The sequence below is a fragment of the Apteryx rowi genome, unplaced genomic scaffold (genome assembly GCF_003343035.1).
Source record: "Apteryx rowi isolate R43461 unplaced genomic scaffold, aptRow1 scaffold_43, whole genome shotgun sequence".
Lineage (NCBI taxonomy): Eukaryota > Metazoa > Chordata > Aves > Apterygiformes > Apterygidae > Apteryx > Apteryx rowi.
In genome coordinates, this window is record NW_020450683.1 from 3,842,302 (window position 1) to 3,863,106 (window position 20,805).

The 20,805-nt window shown below is 37.5% G+C and overlaps 1 protein-coding gene across 5 annotated transcripts in view; it reads right to left on the bottom strand.

The window, feature by feature from the left end:
* Positions 1–219: 219 nt before the first annotated feature.
* RLF (rearranged L-myc fusion) overlaps positions 220–20,805 on the bottom strand; it is a 58,238-nt gene continuing 37,652 nt past the window's right edge. For 4 of the 5 annotated variants that reach the window (XM_026076368.1, XM_026076367.1, XM_026076369.1 and 1 more), the window contains 3 exons: positions 15,355–15,491; positions 8,760–8,901; positions 220–5,364 (listed from right to left, as the gene is read on the bottom strand). In XM_026076368.1, the coding sequence (XP_025932153.1) occupies positions 631–5,364; positions 8,760–8,901; positions 15,355–15,491 (5,013 nt within the window). In that variant the 3' untranslated portion in view covers positions 220–630. Of the gene's footprint in view, positions 5,365–5,739; positions 5,901–6,454; positions 8,267–8,759; positions 8,902–15,354; positions 15,492–20,805 lie in introns of those variants that run through there. The other variant, XM_026076371.1, reaches the window with a different exon arrangement.

Here is a 20,805-nt window from a genome sequence, read left to right on the forward strand (position 1 = left end):
AATTCTTTAAAGTCTGCAAGGAGGACAGAAAATATTACAGAATAAAACTTAATCCTTACCTACACTGTTTCATCAGTCTGGTAAGCTATCTACAAATGCGTCAAAGTTAAGTAACATTGTCCAATGCACACAGAATGGTCCCAAATTCAATTACTACAAGCAAGCCACATTAAAGTTGCCTAAAAGAAATTAAGATTTACCATACAGTAAACAAATGGGTGAAAAACTGTAATTTATTGAAACTCATAACTCAAAAAATATAAGATGCTGTAGTGTACAATATGTTACACAAAGCACCCTAGGGTGCACATTCAAGTCAAGTAATAACTCCATCACCCCCCAAACCCTGGTACCCTAGTACTTGTTCCATATACAATCATGCACATTTACTCTGCAAGAGGAAGCCCCCAGCATTCTGATGTGTTAAATAGCACCAAAATCAGCATAGTCCATTTAAAAAAAAATGGGGAGCTAAATTAACTTGGCCAGTACTTTTGACAGATATTATACATTCATGGAATTAAACAGTCTAAACTAACCTAAACAGTGTGTACTGTAACAGTTTCTGTTCTAATTTGAAGTTCTCCCCATATAGCAGTAGTAGAGGCAATCTGTTCTAAGCAAAACTACTTATGTACTTCCTACACAAAGCTCATCTGCCTTTTTTGTTGGAAATAAATCTATAAGGGGTGTGGAAAACTTGGATCTTTCAAGAACAACTACTGGTCTTAAGTAATGAAGCTGTTTTAAGGCAAGGTCTCCACAGTCTGTTAATGCCTTGTCCAAGATAGCCCTCAAGTTTTCTAAAGAAGGGGCAGATGATGACTCTGAAATCAAGGGCTGGATTTCTGTTAGCTGCCCATGATTATTTTGGGGTACGATTACATTTTTTTCATTCACAAAGTTGTTTACTGGCACATCCCTTTGAGAGTCTCCCTCTTTTTGTAATATTCCATCAACTGGAAACTGTTCAGGAGACTCCCATTCCACTATCTCATCAAAATCATCATCGTCGTCATCTTTTTCCTCACTTTCCTGAATAAATTTTAAAAATGAAGACTCAAATCCCATTGGTTTATATGTCTTTAAATCAAATGGCCTGGACACTGGATGCTTCTGTAATTTGTCTTTTGTAGTATAAAGTATATTTCTTTTTGCATTTTGGTTAACTGCACTATGTTCACATCCTTCTGCATCTTTCTCTCTTGACAACTCTAACTGTAAATTGGAGAAATAAGAGCCATTTTCTCTTTCACTACTTTCAGATAAATCTCCAGTTTTACACATAACAGACTCCCTTAAGTTATGCTCTTCAAAACAGCCAATTTTTGAACTGTGGTTATATTTTAAAGTGCCTGAATACATAAAGGCACTCCTATCAAAACTCACACTACTTGCTGGACATCTTTTTTGGTCTTCATTGCTTACATCTTGATGGTCATGATCAGTGTTTGGAACGGGAGATTTTTCACTTTCCTGCACGTACTCAGAATGAGCTGATTTCTCCTCTTTAACTTTTAGGCCTTTTTTATCCAAGCCTAAAGCTGTTTCAGAGCAGGACTGTTTTTCTATCATTATGCCACATTTAACACAAACAACAAGTTTCTGAATCTGTTGCTCTATATACATATTGGTCATCTGATGTGTGCGTTTATAATGCCTCACTATACTGCTTTCCAATTTCACAACAGACAGACATCCCTGAACCATGCAAGGGTACTGGGTCTGGTTAGACTTCTCTTTGCACATTTGTAGGGCTTCCTCTTTTGTTTTGAAATGAATCAAATGCTTTTCTTTACTTTTGCTAATTCTTTTAGGCTTTTCTTTTAACTGCTTCCCATTCTGCTTGTTTATGTCAAAATTGTCTTTCAAATAATTTTGTTCATTTTTATCCTTATCAAGATTATCCTGCTCCTCTTTCTGATTTCCAAAGAGACTATCATAATATTCACTATGTCGGAAATACACATGTTGAGAGTAGTGACTGTAATTTGTGAAAATTCGATCACAGCCATTAAGGTCACAATGGATTTCAAAATCTTTGTTTATTTTTTCTTCATTGGCATGTTCTTCTATCAGGTGCTGTTTTAGCTTATTAAAGGTATAAAATACAGCAGGGCACTGGGCTTGGTTACAAGCAAATCTTGCAGATTCAGTTTCAGAAAGCACTTTTTGATCCTCTATATGTTCATTGTGGAAGTCGCTACAATGCTTAGCAAGGGCTTTAGAACATAGAAAACGCTTACCACACTCTTTGTACTTGCATGCAAATATTTTTTTACATTTGACAAGTTCCCTTTTTGTTCTTGCTTTGTCTTTTTCTAAGCAGAGCTGTTCCTTGTTATACTGGTGAACGGTCCTATAATGGCGAATCAAACCTTTCTGGTTGGTAAAAGCAGAGTTGCAACTTTTATGAATACAATGAAATGGTTTGTGGTACTTATGCAATATGTAACATAAGTTTCCTTTAGCAACTGTTCTTTTGCTTCCTCTTCCTTCCCTTGCCTCCAGTTCTTCCCTATGACTGTCCAGAGAAGTGATGTTAGATGTTTTTCTTGTTACGTTATTGTCTGTCTCTTCACTGGACTCCAAATCAGTTTCAGAACTACAGTCTTCCTTTTTAGGATGATAAAGCTGTTCAGAGTGGTCCGAATGTTCAATGAATTCAACTTTGGTTGCAGAGACAGATGCTGGAACGGTATTATGTATATCCTCTGTACATAAACCTACGTGATCAAGTTTTTCATTAGAACATACCTTGTGTGTTATCCTCTCACAGCCAATTTGATGTTTGTTTCTATAGTGAATTCGAAGGTGTGTTTTTCTTGTAAATGATCTTTGGCAAATATGACACTTAAATGGTGAGTACCGATGCTGGAACATATTTAACTGAAGAACCATTTCCTTTGAATAGTTATGCTTTTTAACATAATGCATTAAGAGAGCTTCTCTGGTCACAAATTCACAAGTACATCCTTGACATTCACAGAAAAATGGTTTAGCTGCCAGCTGAGTAAGATACTGGCTAGGTAAGTTATCTTGTTGCTCTTGAAACTGAAATTTTGAGGTAGCTTCATCTACTACTGACTCAGGGCACTTGGCATCCCTAGATGAATAGGACTGTAAAGAGCCCAAAAAAGGCTTGTGTCTTGAAGAATTCTGAATGTTAGAATTTTTTAAGCTTAGATGTTTCAAGCCTAAAAGTAGTTCCAGCATATTGTCTTCAATATTTGATACTTTAGAACTGTCATAAAAAGATGTTTCTGGGGAAGAAGGACAATTTTCTTCTTTCAGGCCATTGTTTCCTTTAGCATTTATACTACAATACAAGCTTCCTGGAGAATCAGCATTTGTATCTGAATTATGATCTATCTCTGTACCAATGTCTCTAGGGGATTTACTGTCCTGAGTGTCATTCAGCAAATTCAGAAAGTCTTTACTTTTCATCTCCATCTTTTTTTTACCTTTGAAGTTATATGGGTGGGCCCTACGAAGATGTTTTTGCATACCTCTGGCATTTTTGTGTGTTGCACAGCATCCTTCAAAACTACAGGAAAAATTTTTTCCATCAAAGCAAACTGCCACATCAGAACATTGTTCTTTCACATCTGCTGAATGGAAGACTCCTTCCTGGGACATGAGAAAACTTGGAACTGTTTGATTGTGAGCCATTGTTTCAATCAGTAAAGGAGACACCTGGTTTTGGTTTACAGCTGTGCTGTGGTTCCCACAATGAACACTGCAATTACTTTCACTGTCTAGATCTTCACTGTCAGAGAGCGCTTCTTCCTTTATCTGTGGAATTCCCTGAGAGCTCGTAGGATCCAGGTTTTCATTCAGATTGGAGTTTTCAGATTGTTCAACCAGTTGAGACTCTGGAAGATAACTGAATTTGTCTTTTGAAACAGACTCTTCAAGTTTTACTGTTTGCTTCACTTCTCCATTTGACACTGCAATATTATGCATTGCAAGGTGGTTCTGAAATTCAGTTTTTGAATAATAAAACTTTTTGCAACCAAAAAAGTTGCATGTGTATGATGCATCTCTGAAGTGCTGTGCCTCATGATGGTAAAGTTGCCCTAAGTCACTGAATACAATATTACAGCCGTTTAGTTCACATTTATAACGAAGATCATCATGTGTTTGTTTGTGATTAAGAAGCTCATTAACTGATCCAAATCTAGCATAACAATCCATTGACACACACATATAAGGTTGAGGACCACAGTGTACTCGTTCATGCTCCCGCAAATGAAAGGATGTCATGAAGTGTCGGCGACAGAAAGCACATTTCTCTCTCCTGTTTTTCATATCCAAGTAGTGTTTTGCATTCTCATCATTGTTTTGATGTTCAGCTTTCAGATGTACACTTAAGTATTTAAATTGTTTAAATACTCTAGAACAATCTGTTCCAGGACACGGATAGATGTCTCTGTCTTGTAGCTGGCAATTTTCCAATTGGCTAAATGTGACGTATTCATGTGTGTCATTTTCAAGTTTTTCAGACAGCTGTGGCTGATGCAGCTTTTCCTGAAGTGCTGGAGAGGGGCTGCTGGAAGCTGTTATCTTTTGTGGCGATCTCTCTTTTTTCAGTATTATTTTCTTTTTAGGTCTGTGTGTTCTACTAGGTGGCATTTTAACATGTTCCATTACATGTGGTACAAAAAATTCCTTTCTCTTGAACTTTTTTGTACACACTGGACACGTATAAATACCATCTTCCATGTGCATCTTAGAATGATGTAGTATTCTAGCCTCTATACACTCCCTYTTGCAGAGCACACAAAAAAATTTGTATTGAAGCCATCTCTGGTATCTTTCTGAAGAACCAATTGGTTTTTTTACTCTTGCTTTTTCTTTTGGGTGATTTACTGAATCTTTTCCATCATAATATTTATGTTCTTTTGTTTCATCATAGTCACTTAAGAAAGTATCTAAGATGTCAGTTTCATTGACTGACATATTACAACTTGCATCATCCTCAGAATCAGAAGCTACTTTCCCTAACAATTTAAGGCAATGTCGCTTTAAAGTCTTCCAGTCCCAAAATTCAGGATCAAATGGCCAATATGCTTTTAAAGCTAACAGGAGCTCACAACGGAGTGAGTTTGGAACCAATGCATTTTCTTCATCAAATTTTTGATCTGGTTGCATATACAGCTCTTCCAACACATTAAATCCACCCAAAGTTGGCTCAAGTAAAAATTCAGTGAGCTGACATGCTCTTCTAACTTCAAGGTCTTCTGGTAAAAGGCATGCAATTGTTTTACATACAGATGTCTTCATTTCATCACTTCCGTTCGATCTGATCTGGAGGGCTCTCACACATAACAAAACAGACACAGCAAGTCCTGCTTCTTCTGCCTGTTGGGGAAAAAAAAAAAAAAAAAAACACACACAAAGCAAAAATTACTTCTCTTTGGTAAGTATATTCTTTCTAGAACTTCTCTCTGAAGGAACTACACCTACATTCTGGAGGCTTCCTGACGATAGGAAAGATTACGAGGATAGACAGTCTCCAAGATTTTGAATGAGATTCTAGCATCCAATAAACTAGAGCCTACTACATATTCAGAACATATTTATACTGTGTTAAGTGCCTGAGTCAATTACTATATTCCGAAAAGTTGAAAATTATTTTACACAAGGAAGTTGTTCTACTTTTTGAAAGTGAGGTGATCCACCTCACATTTAGTGCACTATGTGAAGGAGTCACACTGACTACTACAGGCATCGAACCTGGATGTTGTAAAACATCTTTCCATTTAACTCCTGTCTCCCTCCATGGACTGACTCTCAGTCATAACTAAGTCAGATGTCTAAGATGAATGGTGCAAATCTTCTGCATATGCTCTTCCTGCAGCATCCACACAGGATATTAATTCAGAACGTCTGGTATACTGTGAATAGGGAAATTAACGTAAATTCACACCCTGAAAAAAAMCACCTTTAACAGTACAAGCAGTATGGTAGCAGAAAAGTTTCCTGATGAAGATAACCGACATTTAAATTCCAAACATTTTCTGAGAAGTCTATTCAACTTCTTGAAATACTGCTCAATTGTATCAGGAAAACACCTACAAACATTATCCATATGCTGATTTAAAAACAAAATATATTCCAGACTTTACATGGACAAAATTGAAAGTTACCTTGTTCCAAAAGTTGACAAAAGTAAACTTTGGGGAATACAGAATTTGAACTATTGAGTTATCATTTGTAAAGACAAGTAACAGTTAAGATTTATGAATAGTGTTGAGAGATGATAAAAGAACATTTTTAATTAGTATGCATGCATAAATATGTATGTGTTAGCGGATAATGAAACTCTGCAAAGAAAGGAAAACAAACATGAAAATTGACAAATCCCCAGTTTAAGACAGCACTACACACCCATTTTTTTCCTCATATGTACATATCTTAAGACAGTGCTTTGTATTCAAAAGCCTCCTACCTCATTCACCGGGCAGAGTCTGAATAGTGCTCAATGAAAGGGACATCTACTTAACACCTCTTTTCAAGCTTGTGAAGGGTATTGTCTCAAACACCATTCAAACTTTACATCAAATAAGGTGTTATTTCAACATGATTTTCTTTCCTGAGAGAAACACTGTATTTGGACTGTAGCGTATGAACTGTGCAGACCATAACGATTCCCTCCATGAACACCTATCAGTCTATGCAAAGGGAGTTACACAAGCAAAGTTATGCAGGTTTTTATAGCATAAAGGTATTTAAATTATTTGCAGCTATACTAGTCTCTAGTGGAGGAGTTTTTACTCTGTTGTCTCTTTCAGACTAGCTTAAATACCTTTCCAGGCAACAAATAATTTTATAATGGAACAGAAGTGTCCAGAGAAATGGTGGTTCCTGTATAGGTAATACAATCTTCTTAGGTAGATAAGGCTTTATACAGACCAGTTAATTCCAGCTTACTCTTAAAGTCCTAAATCAGACAATCTACTCAGTCCTATACTAAGTTTTTTGTGCTGAACTCAAGATGTCTATGGCTTGATTTCCAGGATGTGCTGAACATCTATATAGCCAAAGAGCTTAATGTTCAGGCTCACAGGCATCGGCAGTTGAACACCAAGCTGAAACTATCTTTCCATACTTTAAACCACTGGCTAACACAACTACACCCACACCAACTCGAATGGAAGAGGTCTGAAAGAACTAAAGATCAGTTAGAAGAATTAGCAAGCTCTTATCCTTACTGTGCACAAGCTATTGGAAGTCATGCCATACTTTTTAATTCAATGGCAGTGTTAATCTGCTATACAGCACTTAAAAAGCTGCTTTCCCAAAAGAAGAAATGTTCATAGGCTCTCGCAGAAAACAGAGAGAAAGAATTGGTACGTAATTCACAGTGTATCACAGTAATATAAACATACATTGCCACACATTTTGAAAGTAGAAATAAGCCCATTTTAGAGAAAGTGGAAACAAAGATTTCTCTGTACAAAGCACTATCATTAACTGAATGGAATTCATCTTTGTCAAATCAGAGTTCCAGAATCTCCTCTATGCTGTATCAAAAGGACTATCATGCAACCTTTTCTGACCTCTACTTCTTTTGACTCTGAAGCAGGGGTTTGATACTTGCTCCTCTCCTATCAAGCCTCCCTTGGTAACTCATTTGGTTCACAGAATTAACTCCTGAAAGAGACTATAATTTATAGAATTCTAACTTCCAGACAAACAAACCTGAAGCTGCAGAGAAGTTTAATTGAAAAAAGCAACCTCATCTGTTTTCTCTGTAATCCAGTTGATGCTTTAATTCTGAATTAACTCATGTTCATGCAATGATGCAAAAACAGTATACTCCCAAATTTGCTCAGCTTAATTGGAACATTCACAAAACTGAAGTTCCTGTAGCAAATTCTACTTTACATATGCAAAACTATGATGTTTTTCAGCAAGAAATATCTGGAATCTTCGAGAAACAATGACAGTCCTAAGGGGAAAAAACTTGTACGTAATTAAACTTCCATGATCTGAGTAATACAGTTATTAGAATAGTTAAAGTCTTCCCATTACCAGCTAGCGTATTTTTCCTCAGTTTATACTTATATTAAGGAGTGCCTGATTTATTTGCTTTCATAAATGCCCTCCCAAAAATCTAGTCCCATATAGTGACTAGGCACAAGATATTTGAGTTCAGCCAATTTAACACTCAAGAGCAGCCAAAGGAAAACAGAAACATTCTACTGAACAACCATCCAGATTAAACAGAGGAATAGGGATAGCTAGCTTATAAATAGCATCCTATATTTGCCTCCTGCTAGATGGATCAATTTCAGTGTTTCCATTTCTCATCAAACAGAGCTTCCCAGGTTTTTAAAAATTGCTGTTGAGCATCTCTTGAATCTTGCTGTGCCTATTTAGAGATAGGGATAAGAACAGAAGGTAGAAGTCCATATGTGACTGCACCACAGATTTATAGGATGAGGATATATCCTCAAAGTACAAGAATCCTTCTTTTGCAAAACACAGTCATCCTGTATTTTAAGGATAAGAAACACCACTGTTTCACATTGATTGAAGGCCACTTGAATTTGTGTCAAACTGTCATAAAACTACAGTGGGTAGGCATTTTTCAGATACTTTTTATAAGTTATTAGGCACTTAATCAGAAAGCCAGAATAATGAAATAAGCTATATTTTTCATATCAGTTCAATGAAATTACTAACAAAGCAATAAATTCATTTCAATAGTTGTGGCTGTCTTCAAGGACTCCAGACTGCAGCTTACTTACTTCAGATTGTATGACTCTTATCAGGAAAAATAAATGCTGTAGTGTTTTGGCAATAATGCCAAACTGACGGCATCTCTCCAAGAAAGAATCCAAAGAAGGATCAATTCTTCTTTGCAATTTGCTCCAGAAAAGCGTCAGCTCCCTGCAAAAGGTTGAAAGCAGATTGTAAGCACATCACAGATATGCATAATTCTTCCAGAGTCTACACAGTTTAGCTCAGAGTTGACACCACAAGAATTTAAGTGTTGTTAAAAAGCAGCACACACTTGAATCAGGTCTCCATCTCCTAGAGATGCTGCAGAGAACTGTTTTGTTGTGCCTTACTTTTAAAGAGGCATGACATCAAAACACTCCTGATCAATAATCTCCTGTTATTTAATGGGAAGAGATGCTGGCAGTGGGATTCATTTCACTTTGTGCAGATATCTACAGATAAGCTTATTGCCTCGACTCCCTCCACAGTCAAGGGAGGGCGGGGGGGAAAGCATTTGCAGACAGAAATTTAAAATAGGTAAGATGATTCACAATATAAAGTTGCCAGCTTTCCCCCACTAGGCAAGTAGCTTAGATGCTGACACCTGCCTTCAAATGATACAACTCCCACTCAGTGCTTTAAAAGACAGCTCTAACAGAACACACTTTACAAAAAAGTGATATATACAAGCCCAGGGCTTTGTCTACTGTCTTTTAGTAGTTACATGCTTTACTGTTTGTACAATTCAAATACAGAGCTGTTCTGCTAAGCAATTTATTACATCCAGGGCAACAGAGCTGTTGCACAGTGCAATCTGTCACTTTGCATCACTTTCCCATCACAGATGAAATGCCACAAAAAAGACAAAAGCAGCAGAGTAATAGAAACTGTATCTTTTATATTAAAAGAGTTTTTCTTCTGCTCCTTCACTAGAGTAAACTTCACCTTTGCTAACTCAAGCTCTCTATACATCAAATTATACACACCGGTTTCCAGACTATGAGGTTAATCATAGCTTCTAACACCAAAAATCAAAGAGAGACCTCTAGGCAGACTGTACAATGAATAATGGCAAAATTTTTTGCTTTGAGTTATTGCAATCCTAACCTCGAACCCTAAGTCGAGTGAAAGTGAGAAAGGCCTTGTTACAGACCTCTCTTGGGATACACTTACTGCATATAATTGCCTGCGTTTACTAGGAACATGGATTTAAAAAAAAAAGCCTAAAAAGATGGTAACAGCCTTTCACAGTCAGAAAGGGACAGCTGAGCAGCTGGGTAGGCCTACAAGAAACTAATCCAGGAACAGTGTAATTAAAAAAAAAAAATTTTTTTTAAATCCTAAAACAGAATCGGAGAGGGAAAAGATGAATAATTTTTGACATCTAGAATATTGGTAACCTTCACTATTGCTCTTTACCCCAAAGAAACTAACAAAATATATAGTTGAACATCAGAAGAGCTAACAGGTAGAAATGTATGACAAAGTTATCTCAAGAGAGGCACAGAATTAAAAGAAAAAATGTATTAAAACTTAATGCATTACTGCAACAGAAACAAAATACACAAGTTGAAAATAACTTAAAGACATCAGTCATTTTGCATGTGTGTTCAATATGTGTAGTGAGTTGCGAATTGGAAGAGTACTGAGAGAAGAGCTTTACTCTGGATAATCCCTTATTCCTAAGAGATTCTCGCAGGGCAAAAAGTTTTCAGTGCTGTCCTATTCCTTTTCTTATCCCACCCCTTCCTTCTGCAAAACTAGAATAGTTTGTGGAAAGGCGTCCTCAAGGATGGTGATGTAGAAACATTCTCTGTATTGTCTTCACACATATGGAAAGGAAAGAAAGGACAGTTCTCAGTATTCAGGTAATTTTCTATTTCAAATTGATTTGAGGCAGGGAAGAGGGATGGGGAAGAGAAGGCACTCCAGCCACGCAGATATCAAGAAATAGTCTTATTAGTATAGCAGATCAGAGAAGTTTTTTTTTTTTTTTTTTTTTTTTTTGAAGTTGTGCTTAGCTGAAGTTCACATTTAATATCACTTGGGTTACCCTTAAAAATTACATTATTTTATGGATGATAAATTTTCTGACTACTTGAGGGTAAGACAATCAGCTAATTCAGAGCTACTACTCAAAACATCACTTCCTAGATATAGTCCTAAAGATGGTAGATATCCCCAATGGAAAGGGAAATCTTAGAAGTAGCATTAGTATTATTTTATGATCATAAGCAGCAGTCATTGGAGAAATTTCCCGTTTTCATGAGGAGGAACGTCTACAAACTAAAGTTTGCCTTCATCTCCAGCTACAAAATGAAGCTTCACACCAGCAAAACTAGTTCATAAACATATGTATGTTTTGCTAATCTTTTCTTGCAGGTACAGATTTGAGGCTACAGGATGGGCTAAGCTAATGAAATAGATTAACCACTCCAAATACGTGAGAATAATAATAAAAGATTTAGGATAGGGTGGAGAGTTAGCACTGTGCCATCAGGCAGGTGCTACAGCAGTGAAGAGGAGAGGTAGGAAGAGAAGGAAGACTTGCCCTTTTCTAGAGTAAGAGAGTGATGTTACTGCTGAACAGAGTAGCAGCTCACCACTTGCAGAAGCATCAGCCTTGCGCTTCTCTGGTACTTGTCTGACCAGCTGGTAAGCCAATCTAGCACTAGTCTGTAGAAAGCTATACAGAGTTTTGGCTGGGTTAACTGAATGTGCTCATTACAGGTCAGATGGACCCAGATCCAAAACAAAAGAGGCAGACTTGTGCAACCAATACCACAGGAGGGGAAGAATTTTTTCCCCCTTTTTGGCAGCAAATTGTTAGGACTGGCCATTCTGCACCCAAGCTCCATCCTCATTCACAGTTAACAGTCTCAAAAGCATTCCCATTTTTCCGTTTTTCAGAGGTCTTTTCCTTTTTTGTTTAAACCAGAATACTCTATCTTAACTAGTTAAGCTAGTTCTCTTTGAAGCTGCATAAACCAAGACCTGGAGAAGGACAATGGGAATGGAYGGCTAACAGTGAGCAGGACTGCATTCAACAATACTGCTTCCTTACAGCACCCGTGAAAGCTTAGCTAGGGGCTAGCTTATCAGAAAATATTTCATTGATGTATTGTGCACTTTGTCAAGTTAAGGAGAAGGAAACATTCCAAGTAATTCTGCAGGAAACAATTTTATTTCTGGATCCTACACATGGAACATTTTCAAGTACACACACTACGGCTCATCTGTTGAGCTGAATCCATAACAACATGGGCTACTGTGTAAAGGGAAGCTGACCTGCAAGCCACACTGTACCAAMGGGTCTCTGCTTTTCCTATTCCCTGCTCTCCTCCCTTAAAGACCTTTATTAAATGTTTGAGTCATCAACACTCAGTTCTGGCCTGTCAAATTACATAATGTACCAGCAGCACACCATAAGAACTGATTAAAACTTTAATCATTTATTGAATTGAAACACCATCATGCACAATTATGACTGAATATACACAAGTTACATTTTATTGTTATGAAAAAGCAAAACCAAAATGGCGTTAATGACATTGCTAGAAAAGTTAAGTAGATTCCAAATTATCAGTAGATGAAACAGCACCCTGAGTTAAATAAGCTTTCAACAGCCACCCCTGTTTTTCTAAACTAGACAGGACCTTCTTTGAAGTRAACTACCTAAAACATTGCTGTCCCTTAAAAACTGCAGCTGGTCACAGAGAGGAGATTTCTCAGCTTATGTACTCAATTTAACCAAGTATTTTAGTACATCTTTAATGCTATACCTAAACTTATTTAATGCCTGGCAAAGCTACCTCTAACATGTGATCCTCCTACATTACATTCAGCTATAGAGTGAAGCTAAATATGCATATTACAGTGGGTCCATCTAACATTTGCTGTCCTCCACATTGCCTCCTCTCAGCCAGTTCTGATGTTTATCACATTTGTGACTGAGCTTATTGAAATTACTGATGCAGAGAAAGCAACATTGCCTTAACTCTATTCCAGGCCACGCATTCAAATCAAGTCTGCAATGATTCCAGTGACCAGAGTCTGCACAGGGCTGAAGCCTCATTTTTGAGGAGATGACTGTATCTGTAGTGTGTAACCTCACCCCTAACCAGTTTGGCTGGCTGGCTGACAGAAAATCAATCCTCTAAATTAAGTTTTCTGCCATATCAGCCAGCTGAATTCATCCATCTTGTGCCTAAATAATCACTAGATCTGCATCTGCCACAAGGAAAGGGGGTGAGGATCAATACAATAAGGCCAACATATACAATAGCATTTCACCATCAGATCAGCACAACGTCCTTATTTTCAAACAACAGTACTTTTAAAGGGGGTTAGAGGCACAGCCTAGAAGTGAAAAAGTAATCTGTTGAAGGGTTCCAGATGATCAAGAAGCATTACAGCAGTTTCGTAAGAACAGAGTCCATCAGAAGATTAACTTCTCTACAGGTTCCAATGTCCTGGAGGCTTTGCTCTTAAGTGGATCAGGCCACATCAGTTATGCAGAATCCTATTGTACATAGAGTGCTATGTACAATACTAGATTTTGAATTCATACTCCTACACAATTTCAGTGTTACACAGAAGACCTCATTCTCCTTTCTGACTCCTGGGGGAAAGCAGATGGAACTGGAGCCTTGTGAAGTATGCCCACACAACAGCAGAGGTGGCAGTTGTGGCAAGGCTGGACATACCAGCACTTTAGTTTGAACCAGAACCTTAATCTGAACAACCACTAACAGTAGAAGACAATAATATGGCTTCAGTGAGAGTGACACAAGCCTGCTAACAACTTCAGTAACTAGGAACCTACTTGTGTCACTAGACTATGCTAACATTTGCACCTTTAAGCCTTCACTACTTGTCACTTATGCAAACCAATTTTAAAACTGGACATATCTATTCATCTTACAGTCACACCATGTCCTGTATAGACAGTCTTAGGTCAGGCACATCATGGACCAAACTGGCATGGAAATAAGAAACCTTCATCTCTCACGGATTTCTCCTGACCCATTACTCAGGAGAAAGTACAAGTTAGACTGAATTATGGGACATGAAAGTTTCATTAAAATTCTAACCAGTTTCAGTTCAGACTTGGTACTGCAAGCCAAAAATGTACTCTGTGGTTGTTGTCAAAGAAGAGTTATTTCTTAACTCTAAAATGCTATGTCACTGAAGTATTTTTCCCCTCATATCAACAGTTTAAAAGTCTCAGCTGCACCTGAACTCTGATTCCCTTCACTTGCACCCTAGGGATACAGCTCTTAAATAGAACTCCTTAACAAGTCTCCTTGGACAACAGCAGATCATTTAGTTCACCCTTAAGGAATGTTAGGTTTGTTTTTCGAAAAAGAACGCAATATGGATTTCAGCCTTGTATCTGTGTTGGCTTAATGAGAATCATCGCTATATGCTTTGGACATGGCTCCATTCCCTACTCTAGCCATCTCTGAAAACACATTTCAGTGGTAAAGCACAGTCAGCCTCTAAAACTTGTGTTTGGTGGACTCTCCACTGTCTGGACTCTTCCAAGAGCTCATTTCTCTCTACAAGGCATGCTTTTGCTTAAACAGTCATCCTTGGCCTGATGTAGAAGTAAATATGTAATACCCTCTGGTCTTTTTGTACAAATGACTGGACCAGGCTAAACTATCAATCATTCCTGCTGACACTTAAGTGCTATGAAAACTTTCCTTCATAGCATTAAAATGTGAAGTGAGTGAATGAACTATGCCACAGATGACAATGCAGATTTCCAAGATATATTTGAGATGTCTGATAAATTAAAGCATTACCCAGATCAGACTAAGGAAGAAACTGCACACTAGCCATGGTTCCAAGGCCACGACTACCAATCTACTCTATAAAGACCAGAAAACAGCTTCCCCAATTTCACTCTACCAGTTTGCCACCGCTGTAACAGAGATACAAAATTTACTTATCTCCAACTAGTTAAGAGGGTGGAGAAGTTTTATAGCCACAGTTTGGCTAACACATAATCCTAGCATTCTCAGGATTACAGAAGTTCCACATTCCAATCAATTGAAGTATAAAAAGACTCTCTGGAGGAAAAGAGGTTGTTATGGTAAAGAGTTTAAGGGTGCTGCCTCTGTACATTCCTACTACTTCTCTGTTAAAGAACTGAAAAAAGGGATCAAACTCTTATGGGTCTAAGTATTCAAGAGGGAAAAACCTGAGCTAAATTACAATGCACTTTGTAGATTCACAAAAGCTTAGGTGTTTAGTATCAAGAACAGGAACCCAGACCTATAGGAACTACTATATTATTGAAGCATTACCATTAATGTCATTCATACAAGTGCAGTTTGATTTAAAAAAAATTAGACAAATATGTCTGACATTCATTTGCTGACTTTAACTGCTGTATTACTGCAGCAGCTATAATGTAAGAAGGTTACAAATGAGTCCTTACTCATTTCCTCATAAGTTATTTCTCTAGAAGTACTTCAGCTTGATGTATTTCAACTTAAGGATATATCCACCACATATCCACCATAGAACTGAGCTATTCTATTTTAGTGCATAAAAGCCAGTAGGCAGTGAAGAAGAGAACAATTACAAGAAGTGGTGATACTTATTACTTACCAAGAGCAATACACATTCGCTGTTTGAAGCTGATGAGTAAGGTAGGTTGTACAAAGGATAAATGCAGTGTTTTCCTGTCCTTCAGATTCCAGATTACATATGATGTCTAGTACTTCCTTGCAATCCACCTTTGCAATCTAAAAAAGGAAGAAAAAAGGAAAGAAAAAAGGCACTTTCTTCTGAGCATTTGTACAAAAACATTTATCGCATCAAAGAAAATAGTGTCAAAAAACACATTAACAAAACACTACTACTCCTTTTAATACCCAGAGTTCCTATCACAGCTTTTGGCTACAGAAGGCACTAGAAGTTCAGACCAGTTAGTTCTGATACTTCTCAGTATTACTCTTCTTTAGGACCATCTTCCATTTTGGATAGTTAAGCAAAATACATAAGGACAACACTCCAACTAAAACTACCCATTCCCCCTCTGTGATTGCAGGGCATTCCTGATTTCCTGTTGACCAGTAAAACCTAGGTCTAAAAACAGTCAGGAGGTCTCCTGAAAAAGCCAGTTTCTTGGCCTCTTTGTCCATAAGGGTTAATTTTCAACAATCACATTCCAAAGCACAAAGTTAAAAACAGAAATATTTAGAAGAGATACAGAAGTCTACGGAAGCTCTGGGAAGCCTACCTAAAGGTAAGGCTCTACATTTAACCTAAAGATTAAGAGTTTGGAGATGTACCTATCTGCGTACCAGAAGGAAGCAATAACTTGCTTATAAGCCAAGTATTCTAGACCACAAGCAGTAATTATGAAGTGCTTTTATTATCAAAACCACAGTATTTTTAGTATATATTTTCATAGGATCTATTCTRCTTCACAAAATAGACTGCACTCAAGGAACATTTGCTTTAATCAGCTGTTATTACTATAATTCAAACCTCTCATTACTCATGAAAACTGATACAGAAAGAACAAGGGGAAGTTTAAAATATAGCAAATTAATTTTTTACAAACATTAATTAAACAGGGAAAACAGAAGCAGGTATATTATCCCATTTTCCATACAGGCTTTGGATTGGATTTCACTGCACAAAGTCAACATTTTCTAGGGTCCACTGACTCTTGACTTTCAACTTGAGACCTATAATGACCTTTTGCAGCAGATATTTTTAGGGCACTTCACAAGCCACAACTGCTGCAGATGTGAAAACCAGTCAGTTTATTTAGATGATTTTGGTCAGGGCTTTGTCACTGAGTCACCTCTAACAAGAGAAACTTCAAGCTTTGATTTAAAGTGACAGCACTTTGCTAACTAAGGAAACAGATGTCATCACTCCTATGTATGTTAGAGGCAGTAAGCACTTACAGTATCTGCAAATCAAGTGCCACCTCTGTCAGGCTAGGGAAGATGGAAAAATAAGCATATACCAGTGGCTACACAAAAAATTTGAGTGATGTGTTCACCACTGCACACAGGAGAGAGCAGAACAGGCTGTCCTAGCTTGCAGATTTAAAAAAAAAAAAAAAAAAAAGGGATACAGTTGCATACCATCTCCCTCCAAAATCCTTTGCATCTTTTAACTTCCAGGGACTCAGCAAGAGCAGATTTACAGACACTCTTACAATTACACTACCCAGATTTCTCCCTGGAACAGAATTCATTTCACATATTGACTAGGATGTTTCCATTCCCTTGAACTGGGCTGACAAATAAACCATGTGATGCATTTCCCAAAGCCTGTACTCTACTTCAGATGTACCAACTCTTCCTAGTCTACCCAAGATTTCAAATCCCATCAACTCCAGAGTTACCCATCCCCACAGTTCTTAAAACTTCATTCTCTCCCCACCTCTACTTCCAAATCTTCTCCTCACAAACTATTTCCTTCTCTACCAGGGTCCTTTCCGCTTCCTCTCCTATTGACAATCCTGGTCCCAGATGAAATCTCTCTTTAACCAAGCCTCAGTCCCACAGTTACCTTGCAGTTTTCTACCCTAAGCCTATCTCCAAACTTGGAGCACTACAGGAACCTGCTCCTCACCTCAGATCTCGCTGCTTTGTTCAAATAGAGACCTGAACTGAAGAGGAAGGAACAATTATCTCCTAGACTGCTAAAAATGCAGTCACAGAGCAAATGGGGGGAAAAAAACAAAACAAACCAAACACACCACACTGCAAACTGCACTTTATGCTACAGCTATACTAGCTACCACCGTTAAACACTCTTGCCCTGTACTAACACCATACCTCACTCTTTCTTCCAGTAGGAATTTCAAGAACAGATTGCATTCAAAACTGTGTGGGTAGCACTGTAGGAGCAGAAAAAGGACTTTCAGAAAAGTCACAGCTCCAGTCTGTTAAATTTGTTGTAGGGTACTGGAATGTACTGTGTGTCTTGAAACACAGGAGATGACAGTTAATTAAGAAACTACACTCATGTAATCTCTTCAAGTTGCAGGCAATACCTTTCTTTCTTATAATCTGACCTACATTAGGTACTTACAGACATGTTCTTTCAACTTGTGCGGGAAATCTAGTTGCATACACTCCTCAAATGCATAACCGAAGCCTTTTCACAGTGTACTTTACCACTTCTCTTCATTCAATTATTCCTGTTCTATATAAACTACAAGTTGCATCAGTGCAACTTGCAACACAAATTAGGAAAACAAAGTTAAGCGATCCCAACTTTTCTCTTTAATAACTTCCACATTTGTGCCCTGCTATCTCCTCGAATACRGCAGCAAACATTAAATAATGCAAGAAGCTGCAGGGGTCTGATACAAGCCTGTTCTTCCAAGTCTACAACAATCTTTGTTTTTAGAAAAAAAATATCAGTGCATGCAAATATGGGATACATTTCCTCCATAGATCTCAACAAGACTTCATATTACCTCACTTATGATCTGCTTGGCCAGGCATACCATTTGACATAGGTCCACCTGCCTTAGAGAGTAGACTCAGTTTCTATAAAGTCATTAAAGAAAGTTACTCAACTTAGGCAGTATGATCAGGAGACTACTATCTACAAACTTAAAGCCTACTAACTAGGGTTTATCAGGCTACATAATGATGCAAACCCCCCTTTCAATAACCAGTTCCTCCTGGCTTAGACTTATTCTGTAACAACATCTGCGACATCTGCTATTTTGCCAGTGCATTGGTAGGGGACTGGACCAGCAGGTGCAGCAGTTAAGAACTCCAATAATTGGCACAGATGGAGCACTTAAAGCAGCCTGCAGTCACAGCAAGTTGGATTCTCTCTCCTTCCCACCTACAAATTTGATTTTTTTGGCCAAACTCACTCATGTTCAGGATGGTAACTTCTGAGAAACTAACTAGGCAATTTATTCCTCTGCATTTCAAATTTGGTCTATGATCTGGCTCTTTTTAGACCTAAAGTTTTTTTTTTTTTTTAAACTAAAACATAAGACAAGAAATGCTAAACACACACAGCTCCAAATCAACCAACAGTATCCACAGTCAGTCACCAAGTGACAAATCAGAAACATTACTAAATTACAATGTATTTACTAAATCTGGAATTGTGTTTGGTTAGGTTCTCTATCAGAAACCTAACTGGACTGACATCTGAATAGAAGTTCAGACAAAACAGAATAAACACTAAGATATTTTAAATTCGAATTGTTGAAAAATGCTGTCATCCTCCCTATATTCTAGCGTCAAAAAGGATAACAGTTTACTCTTCAAAGTTACTTGTTTGGAACATATGACTGTAAGAGATTGATCTTGGTTTTGTCTTTCCAGTCATTTTAATTTAAATTAAAAATAAAACCAAAAACAATTAAATCATTAAATAAGAACAAGTTTTTAGGCTATAAGAATATTTCATTTCTTACATCATAACAGTTCTCCCACTGCTAACCTAAACCTTCTAGCAATTTTTAGTAGGATGTTATGTTAGTACACCTTAAAAAGGGGATACCAAACCCTACTTATCTAGGGAGACTTCCCTTCCTTTCAGGAGCTAAAAAATACACCATCAAGTGACTAAAAGCAATTTAGTTTCAGCTCAGAGACTAAGTTTCCTCTAGATGAGTTGGGACAACATGCCCTTGGGTCAGTTTGAGGCTATCAGGAAATAAATGGCCCCCAAAATGGTATAGTTACAGTTCATTGGCTTAACTTGCCAGACCATTTATGTCCATTTCAACCATCTGCTTTGTTCCTCTGTAAAAGAGGGCTACTTTCTTTTAGCGTACTACCTCATTTAGGGTAAATAATGTTACCATACCTGCAAAAATTTGAGAGTTGCTGCCTAGCTAGAAATTTAATAATAATAATAAAACATGTTTTATACCAAAAATATTTCATTAAGAATAAAGAGCTTGCAGGGCAGGGAATATACACACTAAGTTCTTGTCATCTTCCAGTCAAATTGGAAGTTAGGGAGGGAAGGGAACACTTGGTTTAACTTGACTGCAGAAAYTCAATACAAATCTAGGAACACTTTTGCAAACGAACTCATGAGAAGCACCTATCCTTCTTCAGTGTTTTAACAAGCTTCACTACCATTCCTCTTTCACTCTTCTCAGTCACACAACCCAAGAATACTTCCTTATTCCTCTCCTGACATTGTCTGTAGAATCTAAGAGATGACTGTTTTTAAGTTTGAGGTGTACTCGTGTGAGTGGGATTATGGGCATTAGCCTAAACTCAGACTTACTCAGGATGTTTACTCACAGATTTTTGAATGGTCTTTCCCCAAGAAAGCAGACCAGCTAATCACCTTAATATTCTAGAAGTGACCAGTTATGATTAAAACATTCAATTTTCAATTCATTGTTTTACTTTTAACTGATTGTTTCATTTGARAATCCTTTTTATTGCTACCTTTAGCCAGCATTTGCCTTGCAGAGAAAGCCATTTGAAATTACAGAACATTCTGGGCTTCATGATTTTTGCAATAGTAAAGGATGCTATTAACTACTTATTAACTACTGTGCAGGAGAACTGCTTTAAGGAGCACTTTAATTGGCTCCAAAAAACTGGCAGATTCAAGCCAAGCTTTGTAATCAGTAAACCACAGAGCACTTCTCAGCTTTGTTACTTTGTTTCTTACARAGGAACAGGAGATTCTTGTAAACATAGATCTTTAATTACATAGTTATATTATTATACATGTGCACTAAGATCAAGTCAAGGTACAAGAAGGTTCTAAAAAGTCCAAGAAATAACTTTTCAATATATTTAACAGAAATAGTTCACCAGCCTTAACTCTTAGGAGAACAGAAATCTGACTTCAAGTCTAACCTAGTCTTTGTAAGCTCCTTCTACAGTAGGCATTTTCAGAAGGGTTAGATGGTTGCCATTCTGGATGCCTGCTTAGGATGCAATGAATTGTATAATTCTCCTTACTCATTATAAAGACCCTCTGATGTCCAGTTCAGATAAGTGTCCTGCAGAGACCTGAAGTTAAATTGGAATATATCTGCCCCCTATATATGAAAAACATTTAAAAGTGATTGAGAGATCATCTACT